This window comes from Chenopodium album, chromosome 27, assembly GCF_948465745.1.
Source record: "Chenopodium album chromosome 27, dcCheAlbu1.1, whole genome shotgun sequence".
Taxonomy (NCBI): Eukaryota; Viridiplantae; Streptophyta; class Magnoliopsida; order Caryophyllales; family Amaranthaceae; genus Chenopodium; species Chenopodium album.
In genome coordinates this window covers 5,936,463-5,956,229 of record NC_137860.1, presented here as the reverse complement: position 1 = coordinate 5,956,229, position 19,767 = coordinate 5,936,463, and the positions used below count along the sequence as shown (strand labels likewise).

Sequence of the window (19,767 nt, the reverse complement as noted above, 5' to 3'; positions counted from 1 at the left end):
ATTTCATCATCAGTCATCACATTTTCTGGAAGCTCAAATGCAAGAATGCGGCTACTTCTACCACTTGTAGAAGCCCCCTGACCACAAGTTTGCTTAACAACAAGATCCCTAATTTCAGGCTGTGAAACAGGATATGTAAGGGTATCCAATGGTCCCTGCCCAAAATCACCAGCTTTGATCTCCAAATTGATCCGCTTCTTAATCTTCGCATCAGTCCAATGTTGAATCAAAGGAAGGGTACTACTTTCCTTTTCTCCTTGGAAATTTAATCGATGAAAATACATAATTTGCAAAGCTAGCAAACAACCACTTACATTTTGAGCATTTTCATCATTCTTATACTTCACAACAGCCTTCTTTAACTTTTTCAAAACATATGAACACCAATCAAATGTTTTGATTTCATCAACTTCTTCCACAACCTTCAGCAACTTCAATGAAACAGTCCTATTAGTAGTAGGAGCTAAGAAGCTAGACATAGCATGAAGCACAAAACATCTCTTGAATTCTTCCCCACCATCATCCAAATCAACCATCCTAGACTCCACTTTTGACAAATGCAGAGGTTGCTTCTCAGTAAGACCATAATCAAGTCTCCATGACTGAATGATACGTTTATCTACACTACCTTCTTCAGGATTCTTCTGAAGTTCAGGAACAACAATCTCACTCATAGGCAAGCCAAAGACATCGCATATATCATTTTTAGTAACTACAAACTCTTTACCAGCAGCAATAGTAAACATGCAGCTACCACCATTAAAGTGTTCAACAAGCCAATGTAGCATTTGACGATTCAAAGTTTTCAATTTCAGATGTAATAAACCACCAAAACCTATTTCTTCAACAGCTTTTTTTTTATTAGGACTAAAAGTACTCAACATAAATTCCAATGTGCGTGGTCTGCACCTTGCAATCAAGGGTCTTTTTTCCCTAAATAATAATAAAAAAAAAATAAGTTAAACAATATCAGAATCAGAATCATGATATATATAATTAAAAAATGCAAAACAAAAAACATGTATACTTACACAACAGTATCAGAATCAGAATCAGAAACCACTTGCAATTCAGAATCAGCTACTGTTTTGGCCTTCTTAGATACAATTTTAGACTTCTTAGGAGCTGCTTTAACCTTCTAAGACTCTGCTTTGGCCTTCTTAGGAACAGTTTTAGCCTTCACAGTTTTAGACTCTGGTTTGTCCTTCTCAGGAACTGTCTTGTTCTTTTTAGGTACTGTTTTGCCCTTAGCAGGCTCTTTACCCATTGCTTTTCCCCTTGAAGACGATTTATAACGATATCCACCTATTGAACTACCTATATCTAATTAATACAGATGATAACCATAAATTACAAATTCACAAATTACTCATGGGAAAATTCAGAATATATGCATAAAAATCCTTTTAAATGCAAAAAGTGACCCTTTTAAATGAATAAAGTGACCCTTTTAACTGCATAAAGTCACCCTTAAAAATACAACAAGTAACCCTTTTAACTGAAAAAGTAACCCTTTAACAAGCATAAAGTGACCCTTTTAAATATATAAAGTGACCCTTTTAACTGCATAAAGTCACCCTTTAAACTACAACAAGTAACCCTTTTAAATAAAAACGTGACCCTTTTAACAGCATAAAGTGACCCTTTTCACAGCATAAAGTGACCCTTTTAACAGCATAAAGTAACCTTTGTCATGCATATAAATAACATATATCTATTACTCACACACAATGCACAATGCACATATTACTGTTACTCAAACACATATACACAAACACAATGCAGATATGCATACTATTCTCATAATCTAACTAAAACCTAACATACAAAATTTGAAGAATAATGAATAAAACTTCTGAAAACAAACATGCAAAATTTGTTTCACATATAACAACACCACAACACATGTAAACAAATTTTGAACCAATTATCACAATGAACAATAAAATAAAGCAAAATTAAACATAATAACTTCAAAATTAAAATTCAATTATCATAATATGCATAATAAATCAACAGAAAACTATAAAAAATAACATGCACTACTAATTCGACATATATAAGCGAAAATTCAATTGAAAATTTGAAAAAATGATGAAAAATTTAAATAAACACACCTTCTTCAGCATTTACAGCCTTCTTTGTAATTTTCTTTTTCACCATTGCTGAAACAAACACTACAAAAAACGAAAACAAAATCAAAATCAAAAAACCTAAAAATCGAAGAACCAAAACAATTTAAACTAACAAAAATCTCAAAAAAATAAGTAAACGAACCAGAATTAAGCGATAAACAACTTCATAAGTGAAAGAAAAGAGAGAAAAAGCTCGAAGAGCAACAATGGAGGAGAGAGAACACGCTCGAAATCGCCAGTTAATTGGTTTTTAGAGAGAGAAAAACGAGGAGAGAGAAAGCTGAAGTGAATGAATGAAGAGAGAAAATCGAGGAGAGAGAAAGTTCTATTTCTTTCTTTATTTTGTCAATCATTATGAAGCACGTGCAAACTCCACTAAATTGGCAGTTTGCTTGTCCGAAAATTCCGCCATTCAGTAAATTAATGAACACCGGCTTTTTTTAAAAATTTGTGTTTTATCATTTCTCTCTCTTTTATGGTCCCACTAACATAATAAAAATATCTATCCTTTTTCACGTACTTTTTCTTTTGTTTGTGCAATTCAAAGTGATGCAAATAAAAAAGTAGAATATTTTACATTCCAAAGACAAATATGCCATGAACAAATGTTACACAATTAGATTGATCTCCCATTGTCGTCGGCGAAAGCATGAGTAATAGCAGCGCAACCACCAACAGCGCCACCGTCAACGGCGGCGTATCATCTCCCGCCACCGCCGGACTGAAAGCCTACTTTAAAACTCCCGAAGGGCGTTACACTCTTCATTCCGAGAAGTCTCATCCTTCTACTCTTCTCCATTATTCTCACGGCAAAACCGTCTCTCAGGTTTCTCTCTCTTCAATTTCTTTCGTTTTTGATTTGGATTGTTTGACGATATTCTATATCGAATTCTAGGTTGTTATTTTTGATTGATTATTTTGTGATTGTGTGTTTAAATTAATTTGTTTGATGTTGAATTTGATGTGATATTGCTGCATTTACTTTTGTAGGTATGTCAATTATTAGATGTTTATATTACTACTGTATTAGTTTTGTGATTGAATTAGTTCCTAAATTATGGAATTTGGGTTGACCTTGATGAGATATTGTTTGATTAATTTGGATACCCGAAGTTGGATTTAATGTCGTACTGTATTATTTTCAGCGTTGAGTTCAAGTAGATTAACGTAGTAAAATTCAATATAGTCGTAGCTAATGCATCTGTTGGTACATGTGTTCGAGTGCCCTAGTACTTGAATTTGAATCTTGGTAGTTGGCTTGTGATTTTCCTGCATTTAGATAAACTTATTTTGGCTTGAATCTGAGGTGGTTTGTCAAATTTATCAACTGCCGTTTTATGTCAAAGGCGATGATGCAATGTTAATAGCGCTTGTTCATATGCATATTCCAGTGCTTGGAGTATTCCAGGGATTGCTGCTTCCAGTTCCCCATCACAGATTGATTTCCGTATGCTTATTCCTGTTGATACCAGTAACTCCTACTTTGGACATGCGAAATATTAGATTAGAAACATCCTCAATCTATCCTGCTTAATCCTCATTGAAGGCAGTAGTATTGATTCTACTTTCTACTTTCATTAGTTTTCTACTTTCTACATTAGGAAATCTAATTTTCTTTCTAATTCAGCTTTCATATCCTTAGTTGAGCTGATGGCCCGTTTGAGAGGTATTTACAAATGATAGTAAAGAGAATGAATTTAAGTGTAATTTATCAGCAGCAAGATTCCATTGTTAACCATTATGCGGTCCCTCTGTTCCCTTCTCTCAAGTGTTATGTATTCCTCTAAACCCAAATTCTTCATTTACATTAACTCCTTCCATCCAATTCATTTTGGGTCCCTTACCTTTACCTTTTTACTTTCCTTACCATAGCTTTTTTCGGTTTTCGTTTCATATGTCCAAACTAATGTAATTGATTATCCCTTATCTTATCTTCAATATCTGGAACTCCAGCTTTCCATTGAAATTTTTCATTCTTGATATTATTCATTCAAGTGTTCCCACACATTCATCTCAACAACAACACCTATACTATTCCCATCTTTCTAACATAGTCCTTGAAGCCCAACATTTAGAACCATATAATAGTGCTGGTCTTATAGTCGCCATGAAACTTTTTTCCTTCAAAGCCAAGGCTATGTCCTTATCACTTAATACCCCAATTGCAGCTCTCCATTTGGTTCACATCTTGTTTGATATCTGTAAAATCGATCTAAGGTACTCATAACTTTATAAGACTTGTTCTTTAACAACTTCTTCCTGTCCACAAGCACTATATCTCTGCTTGTCTCCCTCGATGGCTACATAAGCATTTCATGTACTCTGATTTAGTTTAACTCAATTCCAACTCGTGTCTCCATTGCTCTAGGTAATTATTTACCCCAACTTAGTCTCGTCCACCAATTTGATGTCAACCAGCCAAAAACATACAAAATGTAATTTTGCAAGGCAAAGTATTATCGTTACGTCCATGGTAATGCAATCCTATCCCTAAACTTAACCTTTTCTCATCAATTTTTTTACCACCCATTACCACAAGTGGACATGTTAATGAAATCCTTGTAAGAAAGATGGAAGCGTATGGGTAATTTTGCATTGTCATGGGCGTTGACATTTAATGTTCTATTCAAATTTACATACAAATTCATTCCTTGTACCCTCAACTATCACCACCTCCAAAGGGGCTGCAAACTTCTTTTATTACAAACTTTTAGAGGCCCTATACATGGACATATAAGGCTTTTATTTTCCAATTATTTGTCTAACCAAAGGTTTATTCCATTCCCAATTTTCCAACTTTGATAATCCTATAGGAAAACAATTACCCTATTGTGTCATAGGACTTCTAACATTTCTTAGGCTGGTTCTGCTAAGGACATCGTATAAATAAAAAAAACCTACCTTCCCCTCCCTTGTTTGGTTTACAAAGCTTCTCCCAAGCAATCCAGTTCATTTTTTTCACCCTTAAAAGAAGTTTCCTACTATTGAATCAAGCTTTTGAGAATGTAATTGGAAAAGTCTATTCCTCGCATGAAGTATCTTTATAATATTTTAAGGATTAATTGGATTAGCAAATCAAGCCGACCCCACTTATGAGATTTAGGCTTTGATTGACTGATTGATTGGATTAGCAAAGCTATTTCAAGGCATTCTTTGGGTTAGAGGAACTAGGTATGAACCAAGGTCCATAACAGACCGAATGTTAAGAGTTTGCTTATAAACATCAATTCGATGAGATTGAAATTGTGACTTGTGAGAGAAGAAGAGTTACTTTTATGCCCATTCATTTGTTTGGCCTGCCTTTAAGAGGGACAAAGATTTTGAAGTGTAAGCCTCATGGATTAGTGTTGAAAGGAGTTTTGTGAAAAGTATACGAAGGTAAAGGGGAATAGGATACTCTTGCATAATTCCTTTAGAAAGGTAGAATTTATTAGAATTGAAGAGAAACAAAAGTGGCACAATGTGTCGTAACATTTGCAAAGTTAGCAAAAAAAAAATCAAATATGTTAAGGCATTCTCGTATGATTTCAATTCAAGTCTCCATAAGCCTTTTACAAGTCAGTCAATCAATCAATGCCTTAATACCATAAGTGGTAGGGTGAAAAGTGAAGTGGGTGGGTATGGTTTACGTCACCAATGTGAACTTTGTTGGTTATGAGTGGGTATGGGTGGGTTTGTAAGGTGGTAGGGTGATTTTCGAGTGGGTGGGTATGGTTTAGGAATGGGGGTGGTTTATGGGTGGGTGAGGGTGGGTGGAGTATTTTTCGAGTGGGTGGGGGTGGTTGGGAAGGGTGGGTAGGTAAGGGTGGTTTTGGGGTGGGTTGAAGTGGTGGTGTGTTGTGTTTCGGTGAGGGTAACAGTGGTGGGCGGTGATGGTGAAAGTGGCGGTGGTGGGGCTATGGTTCCAGTGAGTAGTAGTGGTGGAGCGGTGGTGGTGCATTGATGGTGTGGTGGTACATTTGTGACATAAAGAAAGGGAATGTAAATACCATTGGGGGGTGTTGGGCAGGGAATCAAAGTAGAAGAGTTTTGGGGTATGGAGAGGGTAAAGGGAATGATTATAATGTTCTGACAAAGTAACAAACAACGAAGGGAATTAGCCGTGTTCATTTCCTTTTTCTTTTCTCTCTATGCCAAATGCCCCCTTATTGTGGTTGGAAAAAAATAACATCTCTTAAATGCTATCAACCTCTTTTTACAATGATCTTGGACACTATTTTCATAAGTTATGATGACTAGACTGAATAGTATTCAACAATTCATCTTTTTGATTTGTTTTCTGATTAACTCATCCTAGTTTTTCATTGTTATTTGCTGGAAAATTATTTTCAGGTAACATTAGCTAATCTCAAGGAAAAAACAGCTTCATCCACACCCACATCAAGCTCAGGTTATAGTGCAAGTAGTAGCGTAAGGTCAGCTGCTGCAAAGTTGTTAGGCTCGAATAATGGAGGGCGAGCTCTTAGTTTTGTAGGAGTTAATGGAGCTAATAAAGCTGTTGCTGCAGCTATGAAAACTGCTACACTTGGAAGCTCCAGTAATGGTAGCAGCTTGCCAATCACCAATTTTGATGGTAAAGGAATGTACATAATATATAATGTGGGAGACACTTTGTACATTAGCGACCTAAATTCGCAGGAGAAGGTGTGATTATTATTTATTTATTTATTATTGTTATTATTATTAATCTAATTCTTACCTCCATTCTGATGTTGTTAAGTTAATTTGGGAGTAAACATCTTGTGACTTAAGAGCTACATTTGCTTATGTAGGATCCCATTAAATCCATACACTTTGCAAGCTCGAATCCTGTTTGTCATACTTTTAATCCTGAAGCTAAGGATGGCCATGACTTACTGATAGGGTTAAACTCTGGAGATGGTATTTTTCTGCTGCATGGCTGATGTTTATTTCCTTTTTGCTGCCCTGAAATGACAAAATATTTGTATCTACCTTCTTTGCAGTGTACACAGTTTCCTTGAGACAGCAGTTGCAAGATATTGGAAAGAAGCTTGTTGGAGCACATCACTATAACAAAGATGGCTCCATTAATAACAGGCAAGACCTACATTCTGCTTTAAGTATTACTTGAGCGTGTGGTAATTTCATTTTCAGGGTTTTGTATCTTTAGTTGATTTGCATAATGCTTTCATCTTATTATGGGTTCATATGTTGTTTCTTTGGCTCATAGATTCTGTCAAATTTTACAATTATTGAGTTTTAGCTTATTAGAGTGGATTAAGAACATTCTTTACTTTTCCTGACTTTTTTTTGGCTTTCGTTTCTACCAGCCCTCTATTTTATTTTTGAAACCTCATTTGATGAGATTAAAGGAGTTATCTATGCTGTTGGTATAATGTTACTATGGTGTTTCAATATATATCATTAATAATGCAAATGCAGCTTTACATCATAACCTTTTGCAACTTTCTCTTTATAAACACTGTTCAGGGTTTTTTTTTTTTTTTTTTTTTTTTTTTTTTTTTTTTTTTGTGGGGGGGGGGGGGGGGGGGGGGGCGACTTTAATTGCTAGCTCATTTCTCTTATCGTGCAATCTGTCTTGTATAACTTGAAAGCGATCGCTAGATGTCAAATACACTTATTGGAATCTATTATTGTAGTTACACAGGGTGGTGGACTCTTAGTTGTCTCCCATTCATTTATGTTTTTATAGCTCTTTGTGGCTCATTAATTTAGTAATGTATTAAATCCCAGACCTCATTAAGATTTTAGAAGCTACTGTATTAGCCGACCTATTTCAATCTGCATGGAAACCTCTGATTGAAGCTGTCTTTATGATTTGAAGTTGTTTCTATGCTTGAAGTATGAGAGAAAGGCATAATTACTTATTAATCAAGTTCACTGAGGGTGTATATTATTTGGATGTGTTATACTTTCAGCTTTGATGGAAAAGCTCTTTCCCTCCTTATCGTCAATTTATTGTTTTGAGGTGTGGAACTAAGAATTACAAATGTATTCCAAGACCAAGTATAATTACTTGATAGTCTACTGTTAAGCTTTGCAACTTACATGTAATTGACATATTCTTCCTTTGGTTGGCTGTACATGTCTGTTGTTTGCAAACATTCAAGTGCTCTAAATTAATAGATTGTTCAATTTTCCTCAAACTGGAATACTAGCTAAATTTTAGCTTAGACAAAGATATATATTGGGCTTCAGTTTGAATTTATTTTCTCAAGGAAACAGTGTTTCTTACAAGGGGATTAAATTTCAACAGGCTGAATTCTGTTATTATGCATTGACTTGTTCTGAAGCCCTTCTAGCTATTACCACTGATCTTTAGTCATGCAAGATATCATATGCTAAGATGTAGCTGTTTCTGTGGCTGTGGTACCAAATAATCTCGGACTCATAATACATTATTACAAGCACTTTTTATTTTACGCATTCTTTCTACTCTGTTTTTTCCCTTTATTCATGAAGTGCATAAAACCCCATCTTAGTTTTAGAAGTTTCTTGCTGTCTACTATATTTCATATTTGGTATAGCTACTTTTAATGTGTGCTCTACTTGATGTTCTAATCTGGTATATTAGTTTTGCTCATTGTTAGAGTATAAGTTATGTAGTTACTTATAATAGTTCCTCCATTTCTTTTTAGATGCATCACTTTCTAAATGAGGAATTTTCAAATTAGATGCGTCACTTTTTTTTTAGTTAATAAATTTTCTCTATCTCTCTCATATCACATGGGCCCTCCTTTCTCTTTCTCTCATCTCCAAAAACTACCTAAGAATCCGTGTTTTTTACAAGTGATGCAACTAAAAAAAACGGAGGAAGTATTCTATCTTTCAAGCTCTGCTCTCCTCACCCTATTTTCACTTATTTCATATCTAATAAGTTAAATTAAGGGCTAAAAATTTTAGATAAGATAATATAAGGGCTAATAAAGTAATAAGCTCAAATAATACTTTGCATGTGATAAGGGTTGATAAGCTCTAGATTAGATAAAACAAGTTCCAATAAGGTCTAATAGGACCTTATCTAAGGCTCAATAAGGTCTAATAATCTCCAATATAATAAGATAAGATAAGACCCATAAGGGTTGAAAAGTTCAAATTAGATAAGATGAGTTCATAACTAATAAAATTAGATAATTTTAGATTAGTGAAATTCAGGTGAAGAGAACACTACCATAATATGCCACATGTAGTAGAATGGATAATGTTTTTATCTTGCTTGTATATTGCGACTGCTCATGTGTCTATCCATTACATATGTGCTCTGTTGTTCTTGCAACTCTATTTCATCAAATCATGTGACAATTTAAATTTTAAAACAGCCGGTGTACCAGTGTAGCATGGGTTCCTCAAGTCAATGGTTTCTTTGTTGTTGCTCATGCTGATGGAAACGTGTATGTGTATGAGAAGGCAAGCTTCATATAAGTGGTTTTTAAGTTCTCTGTCGACTTTTCTATTTATCTTTTACATTATTGCTCAAGAGAACTGTATACTTATTATTTTTCAGGGAAAGGATGCTACTATTGATCCATCTTTCCCACTCATAAAGGATCCGACTCAATTTTCTATTGCACATGCAAAATCTAGCAAGGTGAGGTACTACTTATCATCTGAGAAGCTTGACCTCTTCTACTGATGAATTCTGCTCCTGCTCCTTTATAGCACCTTCAATATATGTATTCTAAAGGAAACAAAATGCAGAAACCAGGAATGCTTGGTACACAGCCTTTGTACTGTAATTTTCCCCTTTTTAATTGCTGATGGGTTGAATCACATAGTTTTACATTTTGTTAACTTGGCGACTTTTGTCAAGGTTTTAAACTAATGTATTCACATTGGATTTGTGCATTGTGTCACATTGATGTACAAGTAATCCTGAGATCAAGATTGGATGTTCCAGTATGTGCTATCTTGCCATTAATTTCACAGGCTCTGTCATAATTCTATCCACCCTTAAAAATATAAGATCATTTGACCGTGAGGACCTAATCTGTGCTATGCAAATCTATTTAAATTCGGTAGTGATATGTGCAACCCTAGGGACTAGCTTTAAGCATTAGATATTCATCCTAAAATTGGCACTCCCTTCAATTTTATTAAGTATTTCATTGTGACCAACACATCGTTCTAGGAGGTTTACTTGACTTTATTGTAATTTATAATAAGAGGTAAGTGGAGTAGATGGAGTACTAAGAAATTGTGAGAAAAAATAATGGAGTAAATTGTTTATTGAACAGCTAGGGATGTGAAAGGAGAGAAATAGTAATAATATTTATGAAAAAAAACACCTGACAAGGCAGTCGTAACACTAAACAGAGGGATTATTAGTTTAGGAATTCCTGATTAGATCACGCGTTGAATGGTGTAGTTATTCTCCATAATGTTTGATTAATGTAATTGCAAATACTTGTGTGTGAAATTTGGGTCCAGAATGCTGGTCTTTGTATATAATATTTTGTTTGTGAATTGACTGGTTTTAATGACACTGGCAATTATAGGGTTCGTTTGTTAGCCATATGTTACTGCCTGTCTGATTTCTCATGAATGATTATAATTGCAAAGCAATCCTATTTCTAGATGGCATATATGTCAAGGTTCAATCAATAGAATGACGTTTTCCGTTGATGGCACTCATTTGGCTGTTGTTGGGAGAGATGGTATTTTTATACACACTTGAGTTTGATCCCATATAATTGCTTATTCATGAATGACGTAGTTATGTTTCGTAGGCTTTTTAAGAGTTTTTGACTACCAGAAAGAACTGCTAGTATTTGGAGGAAAAAGTTATTATGGTGCTATTCTCTGTTGTGCATGGAGGTAATGTCAACAATTTGTGTTATGACTCATTAAAGCTTTATATGTTTTGATTTGATATATGCCTTGCCAATGCTGTGTTTATTATTCATTACAACATATGATATTTTCTTTTACTATTTTCTCAAGAATTGCAATTGACTTGAAATTTTTTTACTCACATAGCATGGATGGTAAATATATTTTGACTGGTGGTGAGGATGATCTAGTTCAAGTTTGGAGCATGGAAGATCGCAAGGTTATAGCGTGGGGTGAGGGGCACAATTCATGGGTGAGCCTCCTTCTGGCCATTTCTAATTATTTAGGGAGGTGGAGACAAGAATACAAGTTGATCTGGTTAACTTCGTTTGAGCTGATGGGAAGGGCCCTATGGGAAAGGTGTTCTTAGATTGGGATGGGTTATTCCTACCTATTTCTCTAGAATTTGATTAGCTAACATGCTACTATGCTTCCTGTCCAACTGCCCAAGCCCCCCTTTGTTCTTATATTTTCCTTTTTTTTTTTTTTTGGTGATCTTTATATGCCTCTTCCTGTTTGAACTGGATTTTTGCAGGTGAGTGGAGTTGCTTTTGATCCATATTGGTCACCCCCATCTTCAGATAGGACTGGAGAAAATGTGATGTATCGGTTTGGCTCTGTTGGTCAGGTATGTGGTTCATTGAATATTGTTGTACAATCATATTGTAGAACTGAATCTATCTGATGGAGGTCAGGGAATTCTCTACAAACTGTTATTGAATGAATCAGATTTGTAGAATTGAGAAACAAGAGAATTTGGGTGTTGTATTAGCAATGCAATCAAGTCATTACTAAGGAGCTAACAAATTTCTTAAAAAAAACTTCTCACCAATATTCATCATATCTCAGATGTGCTCTATTAATAATATTACTCTAACAAACTCATCCTTCTCTTCAAGATACTGTCGTAGTGCACAACCTATGCCCCTCCGGATAAACTTGCCACATTACATTAAGTCACTAAGTTTAATTTAAAACACATAATGTACTGATGTGATATACATGACAAACATGCAATATGCTTTTCAAAGACACTAATTTTAAAAAGGGTTCACATTGAATTTGAGGAATGAATGAGTCTCGGGTGTAGGCAATGCCTATGCAAAAGGACATAAGAGAACATATTCCATATGCCGTTTTTCCTCATTATGTTTATGGTTTCACCCTGGTAATAATTTCACCTCTACAAACTGTTCTCTCATCAGTGTGGTCAATCTCATCTTCAGCATGCCCCCTTGTTGCCATAAGAGTATGCCAAGGACATTTTTCGACTCTCTGTCCGTTTTCACCTCATTTCTTTCAGAAGTATTTTGATCTACAACCTAAAACAATTTATATGTACCCTTGTCCATTGTTCGGCTTCTCAGATTGAGCTTAGATTCCCCGGAAGGGAGAACATTTCACTGTTCCTTCTTCTAGCAATATCTAGCATCATCATTATAAAAGAATTTGCTCTTGGAAGTCTCATCTCACATCAAGATTATGATAATTTTTTTTTGCTCCCTTGATTCATCTAAGTGTCATCTACCATACACCTTTTGAAATTCCAAACTGTAGGCATCAGCTACCTTATCTCCTTTTGCTAAATCAGTCAAATTGCGTTATGTTTAATAAAGTTTACATTGATAGGTTGCTTCATTTTCTCCTGGTATCAAAAGATTCTCTTCTTTGTTAATAGTTTGATACTCCTTCCATCCCACATAAAACTTTTCAGTTCTCTTGGGCACATAGTTTTAACTTTTAAGGGAATACTGGTTATGGCGTTTTGTTGAGTATAAGTAATATTATAAGTTAGTGGGTACTGTTTATTGTTGATTTAATAACATGTCACAAAATCCTACCAGATGGGACTACCTTGGTGTGACCTATAAGAGAGAGAGAGAGAGAGAGAGAGAAAGTTGGAGGAGCATTACCATGCCATGCTAGATGAGGACATTTTTTATTTACATATTTCCCCAATTCTTCTTCTAGGGTTACTTATCATGATTGGTTTTTTTTTTTTTTTTTTTGTTAACACCTATATGATCAAGTGAAAAACTTTCCATTTCAGGACACTCAATTACTCTTATGGGATTTTTCGATGGATGAAATTGTAGTGCCTCTTCGTCGTTGTCCACCAGGTGGTTCACCTACTTACAGCGCTGGAAGTCAATCAGCACAATGGGATAGTGCGGTTCCGTTGGGCTCTTTACAGCCTGCTCCAAGTATGCGAGATGTCCCAAAGCTTTCTCCACTTGTTGCTCATCGTGTGTATACTGATCCTTTGTCAGACTTGGTATTCACAAAGCACTCCATCCTTACAGCATGCAGAGAGGGGCAGGTAAAAGTTTGGAAGAGACCTGTGTCTTCTGAAACCATATTAGGTGATTCAGAAACTGCAAGGGCGATAGAAAAGCACCCAATACCAAGTACCAGTGGGTCTGACTGCAAATGATTGTAAGAGTGGGTATTTTCCAATTGCTTTTTTGAGTCCTAATTCGCAAATTTGATGGTAGCCATATTTATCAGGATATAATTGGTGTAATACATCGTCTAAGCTGGTGCCACAGGGTTAATCCACTCATTTTTCTGTATTTATTACAAATGTTGAATGCTGTGAGGGTTTTCTAGTTTGTCCTCAGATGTCGAAGGAGCTTAAGCGCATAATCACTAGTTATTTAGCTTCACCAGGGTTATTAACTGTATAGGTCCAAAATTCCAAATAATAGAGTTGCCGCAGTTACTTCTTGATATTGTAATTAGAAATGCCGATGTTTAGTATGATTTGGTTGTAGCCTTGTAGGTCATCAGTTACTCTAACCGTTGAAGCAAACATATAATTTGCTGTATATCAATTACTGAGTTTCAATAATTTGCTGTAATGATGTTATTAGTGTGAGTTCACTCCCGGGTACAGAGCCCAAGTATGGTGAAGAGGCTTCTCTTTTGGTCTCACCGACAGTCTCTAACCAAAGCAAAACCAATCAGCTTCACTTGGGGGTTACAGAGAAAAGGAGTTTTGATTTTGCTGATGTTGCTTCCTCAAAGAAGAATAAGGGAAACTCTTCTTGTGTTTCGGGGTATGACTCTTTTTCGGTTCCTATGGAGATTGACCCTACACATGGCATGGCGCAACCGACACAAAATGTGGGGTGTTTAGGTGAATCCCCAACTTGTGCATCTACTAGGTCCTGCAACAAAAAAGTCTCTGAAATGTTAAATAGTGTCACCTACACTACCACTAGTCACCAACTCCACCATAGTCCCAGGGCTCTTGGCACATAATTCCTTAACATACCTCTCCACTTTCATGTAGTGGTCTTTTATAGACCCATGAAGCATTTTGTGAGCCTGGTATTTCACTTTGTATGCAAAATCTCTACTCACCACAACTCTGTAAGCCCTCCTAATAGACTCAATTATTTCCTTGGCTGGCTAGTGTGGCCTAGCCTTAAACACATCAAGTAATTGAGTAGCAGCCCATGAAGCCTTAAGCTGCCTATTTTTCTTCATATGCCTGTGACAGGTATGCTTATCAACCACCCTTTTCAGTAACAACCTCCCACTTCTAGATTGCCAAGCATAGTTTAAGTAGAATGGGTAGCTACTCGTACACTTAACACCGAACTGCTGCTTACTCTTGTTGCTGTGACTGAAGCTCAAGTTCCTACCTTACATAATAGCATACCTAGCAACAACTTGCTTGAACTCATGTCCATTTGCAAATCTTTGTTTAACTTGCCAAGTAAACTAAGAGAAATTAGCATCCAAACTCACACACATACCCCTCTTCTACTTAATCCCCTCTTCATTCTCATCTCCACTTCCAGGTGGAGTATGGATCTCATCCCCACTTAGCTCATACGCACTATTCCCTTGGTTCTGAAGCACTGGCCTCTGCAGCTGATTTGTTGACTGTTGGTTGTTGTTGGTCAGGTAGTCTTCCTGGCCTCTTTCTGTAATTGCAAAGCAATTTGTAGCAGCCTGTTGTTGCAAGTGTCAACCATATCCCTAGTTGTTCTTAATTCATCATCATCTTCAGATTCACCCACAATGTAATCAGTTTGCTCAACCCCACCACTTTCATCCTCTTCCCCTTCTGTTTCTAGATCACTTACAACATCATCTTCTTTCTCTACTTGATCTAAATCCTCAGCTTCATCATAGTTTGGATCATCTTTGTATGCACTATCATCCCCCTACCAACTCATTCCAAGGAAGATGACTCTCTGGCTTGTGATCTTCCCAGTCATATTCAGCATATGGATCTAGATCCTCAAAAGTAGGTTGTAAGAAAATGTTTTTGTTTAGGTCAATAACAACTCCAACTGGTGGAACTGTAGGCATTTCAATAAGAGAGGATGCAGGTTTTAAAGAAAAAGTTGGCTTAGTCAAAGGAGCAGCTGCTAATGTAGATGGGGTGGGAGCATCTTTTAGGGATAGTGGAGAATCTTTTGTAGATTTAGAGGCTTTATCTTTGGTGGTTGAAGAATCACAAAGCACATGTTTCTTTGGTGTAGTTATTTGAACGAACAGTCATAATTTCAGTGGGTGGTCCCCTCTTTAGAGTGATTTTTTTTTTCTCTTTTTAATGTTGGGTTGTGGACTTCTTTTGATCTCAGCAACTTCAACCTCCACATCAGCTTGAACTACATTATGTGTCTAATCAATTGGTCTTTCATTGTCTTTATGTAACACACATAACTCCATACTCCTATTTTGGAAAGCATACTCTCCCAATTCAAACACTTAAACATCACCATTAATTCTCCTCAAACCATCAACTAAGTAAGTTCCTGGAACTAAATATAGCAAACTTGCAATACTCTCATACGGCCCACAGCTCTTAGCTAACCCCATCAAGTCAAAATAACAGAGCTTATTTGGGTCAACATTTAAAGTCTTGCCTTCTCCACCCATTTATACAAGTTCCCCATTCCTTATATTTTTAAACTTTCCCCCATGCCAAAATTTGAGGGTCATAGTTTTCCCCTAAAACATTAAATTATACAATTAGCCAACTTATACAATTAAATATAATTTCAATTCAATTATCATCTAATGCACACAAGAATTAAGCAATTAATCAACCCACAACATCAAGGAAACAAAATCACTTAACAACAAATTACGAAAAACCATAAAGACCAGATTTTTTGCCAAAACCCTAAATCACCGAAATTAACAAATTTAACTTAAAAAGGAAAGAACGTACCATGGCTGATGATCGAAACTTTTTGAAGAATTCCAGGGTCTTAATTGCTATCAACTTCTCCCCTTCGCTGCAAAGTCAATTTCAGTACGCTGGTTGTTGATAATCATCAATGTCGAAAATCAAATTTTGTTGAATAATTTTTTTTTCGCTTAAATGGTGAGAAGTAAAGGGGAGTTGAAGGAGTAGTGGTGAGTAGTTGGTATGGGTCAGTGCCACATAAGTAACTTTAGGAGGAAAATTAATTACAATGTACAATCATACAGATATTGACTTGCATTCTTCTGGTTCTAGGTAAAATATCCTGTTAAAAATAGATGGGGGACAAAGTTAGTAATATTAGATAATAATCAAAACGTTATATTATTAAAAAAAAAAGAACCGGTTAAAGGTTGTATTATTTTTTGCAATTTTTCCTTTTTTTTTTTGGAGTTTTTCTACATTATAACCCTCTACCTTTCCATTTTCTACGATGTGCCCCCTTTTGAGAAATCCATGCTATAACCCCAAAATACAAATAGTATTTATACGGTAACCTTGTCGTTATCTCGCCGTTAACAAATTCCGTTAGTGGGGCCCACTCTCCACTTAATAATATTTTTTCTATTGTTTTTCATGTTGAAATTGTTCTTTTAACGGTTTTAGGGCTATTTTGGCCCTTACAAATCCAAATTGAACTTAGATTTGGCAAAAAAATAATGTAAATGCCTTGTTTTGCATATTAAATACGTAAACATGCAACTCGACAATTCTTAATACGCAAAAAAAGGCGTTTACATATTTTTTTCCCAAAATTTGAGCTCAATTTTGTTTCTTAAGGTCCAAAATAGCCCCTTAACCTTTAACGGAACAATTTTCAACACGCAAATCGATAACAAAATATTATTATGTGGAGAGTGAACCCCACTAACGGAATTTGTTAATAGCGAGATAACGACAAGGTTACCGTATAGAAACTAAATGTATTTTGGGTTTATAGTGTGGTATTCCCAAAAGGGGGGCACATCGAAGATAACGGAAAGTTAGAGGGTTACTATATAGAAAAACCCTTTTTTTTTAAGATAAGATGAAAGATCCTACTGAACCAACACTGATTTGGGTAAAAATATCCATGCTACATGGCCCAATCAGAGTGGGACACGTGTCATCCCAGGATAGGCCCAATAAGGACCACTTACCTGCTTTTTTTTGGTAAAGACTTACTTGTTGACACGTGGCATTCCCAATCAGCAGGAAAAAAGGTGGCCTTCAGGGCCCAATTCTCGAGAATGCTGTAAAACTGCGCAGCCCACCAAATCTAGGTCAAAGTAACCTAAGAAAGGGCACATTTTCCAATGACCCTATAAATAGGGAGATTTCCCCTTTTTTAGGGGCACGTTCATTTATTACTCCACAATCAATTCTCTCACATCAGAGAAATCTCCTGATTTCGGAATTTGAGAAGATCTCACTTTACCTTTCTGCACTTTTTTACATTCTTCGACCGGTTCTAACTTGATCGTCAGAGGCGGAGCTCCCACCACCCGGAGTAAGTATTTACAAGAGGTGCGAAAACGAAGATGAGAGAAATAGGAAACCCGAGGTGGCGTGCCCGAACATGGGGCTACGCGCCCGAGCACTTCTAGGTTTCTTCGACTTCTTCGTAGCCTTGTGCGCTCGCAAATGAGTTTTTGTATGTGCACGTACGCAATCTCTTCATGATGGTCACTAAGACTAGAAGATTCAAATGAGCTTTACAGTGGGTTCAACACCGCGGTTTCATGAGAGTGTGGCTTGAGAGCAAAAGCTAGAACTTGGAGCATGCCACTGCACTTTCTCACATCTTGAGCTTTCTTAATGCTAAAAGCTTTCTCCAAAGGTATCTTCCAACTTAGTAAAGCACCAATATCAAAACCCGAACCTTGTAAAATACCTACAAACACGAACAGAGAGCAAATAAAAGAGAAAACACTAGAAAAACCATAAAAACACAAAATAAGAGAGATAGAAAAGGGAAATTAAAGAGAAAATGCATAAAACTAAGCATTTAATATTGAAGAAAGCTATGAAAAGAAGGTAAAAACAAGCTAAAAACTCATCAAATGAGTGCCATTTATGACACTCATCAGTTGTCCAATCCCATAGTGACATTTTACGCAATTAAAGGGCGACACATGTCCCTATAGGAAGATGACACGTGTCAAACACAAGAGCATCTAAAATGAGCTAGAGAAAAGGTCCTCTTTATATCAAGAGGCCCAAATCCCGAGAAAGCCGCAAAGCGGAGCCTCTATGGACGCGTGCCTCCACCTGATTCCGCCACCAATCAGAGCACGCCATCCTAGGTTACCAAACCCTATAGAGCACACTTTTCCAACCCTATAAATACCCCAATCATTTATGATGGTAAGGGTGGATTGAGACATATTATTCTAAGAGCATTGAATAGCTCCAACTTCTCTCTACTTTCTCTCTTTACATTTATTCCGTTTTCAGTCGGTAACTTGATCGTCAAAGGCAAGTATTTCGTCAACCAGAATATTTGTTGTTTTGCAGGTGTTCGCGTCCATCCAGTTGTATTCAAGACCAGTATCTTGAGGGATTCCGAAAAACCCCAAAACACTTTGTATTTTATATTTTGAACTGAGATGCAATACTATGTTTTCTAAAATGAAGTACAGTACTCCATACTTGATCTAAATTAAATCTAATATGGGTACAATTTCTCTACCTTAGAAAAAGAAATAGTTCATTAAAACAAAGCGACTATTTTTTACTTGTTCGAAACCAAACCATGTTTATACATGTTTGAGAATGCCAGCTTTTGTTTTGAAACTTTGAATACATCTACACTTAATTTTTCACTACATTCCACCCACATCCTTCCAATAACAGATTCTCAGCCTCACATATTTCTCTGATTTCCCACTATCAAACCATGTTCCTTAAATTATGAGAAGGTACGTATTAGGTGCGGACGAACGTACAAACTATTTGGTGCGGGAGGCTTGGTTGATATATTTTACTTGTTAGCTGATATGTTTCATTTGTTGGCTGATACCGTTTTTGTGTTGGTCAATATATTGCTTTTGTTGGTTGATATGTTTTTTTTTTCTTTTTATTAGCCGATATCAAACTTCATTTGGCTTATATGTTTCTTTAGTTGGCTAATATATATGTTTTGTTGGCAGATATGAATACTTTAGTTGTTGGCTTGTATGCTTCATTATGTTGGCTGATATGTTTATTTTGTTGGATTACCTGTTGCTTTTGTTTGTTGATTTCATCTTTTTGTTGGCAGATATGCTTCATTTGTTTGCTGATATGTTTCTTTTGTTGACTTATTTGTACCTTTTGTTTGCTGATTTCTGATAGGAATGGTGTCCTTTGAACAAGTGTATAATTCTGATAGAGGGTTTGGAATTATTAAAAAGCTAATTATTCATTGAGATCAAGTGATCGGAATGCCTAGTTGGAGGCCGCTTCCGATTAGTAATATTAATGTATAATTAATATTGCAGCTTAATCTTGACTGAAACCTTCGGGTCACTCCCAAGAAAAACAGACGATTCGTCACGACGAATTAAACCGAAAGGAATTAATAAGTCACTCGAGTATTAGGAACAAAGACGTCGGATTCTGAGCTTAGAG

At 36.1% G+C, this 19,767-nt stretch overlaps 1 protein-coding gene across 1 annotated transcript; it reads left to right on the top strand.

Annotated features, from left to right (window-relative positions):
• Positions 1-2,743: 2,743 nt before the first annotated feature.
• Positions 2,744-13,780, top strand: LOC145619288 (putative catabolite repression protein creC). The gene is made up of 11 exons (XM_081673954.1): positions 2,744-2,961; positions 6,468-6,779; positions 6,908-7,016; positions 7,100-7,193; positions 9,437-9,524; positions 9,622-9,705; positions 10,675-10,771; positions 10,844-10,931; positions 11,094-11,199; positions 11,482-11,574; positions 12,997-13,780. The coding sequence occupies exons 1-11, from the start codon at positions 2,785-2,787 to the stop codon at positions 13,378-13,380; spliced, it is 1,632 nt and encodes a 543-aa protein (XP_081530080.1). The 5' UTR covers positions 2,744-2,784; the 3' UTR covers positions 13,381-13,780.
• Positions 13,781-19,767: the final 5,987 nt, after the last annotated feature.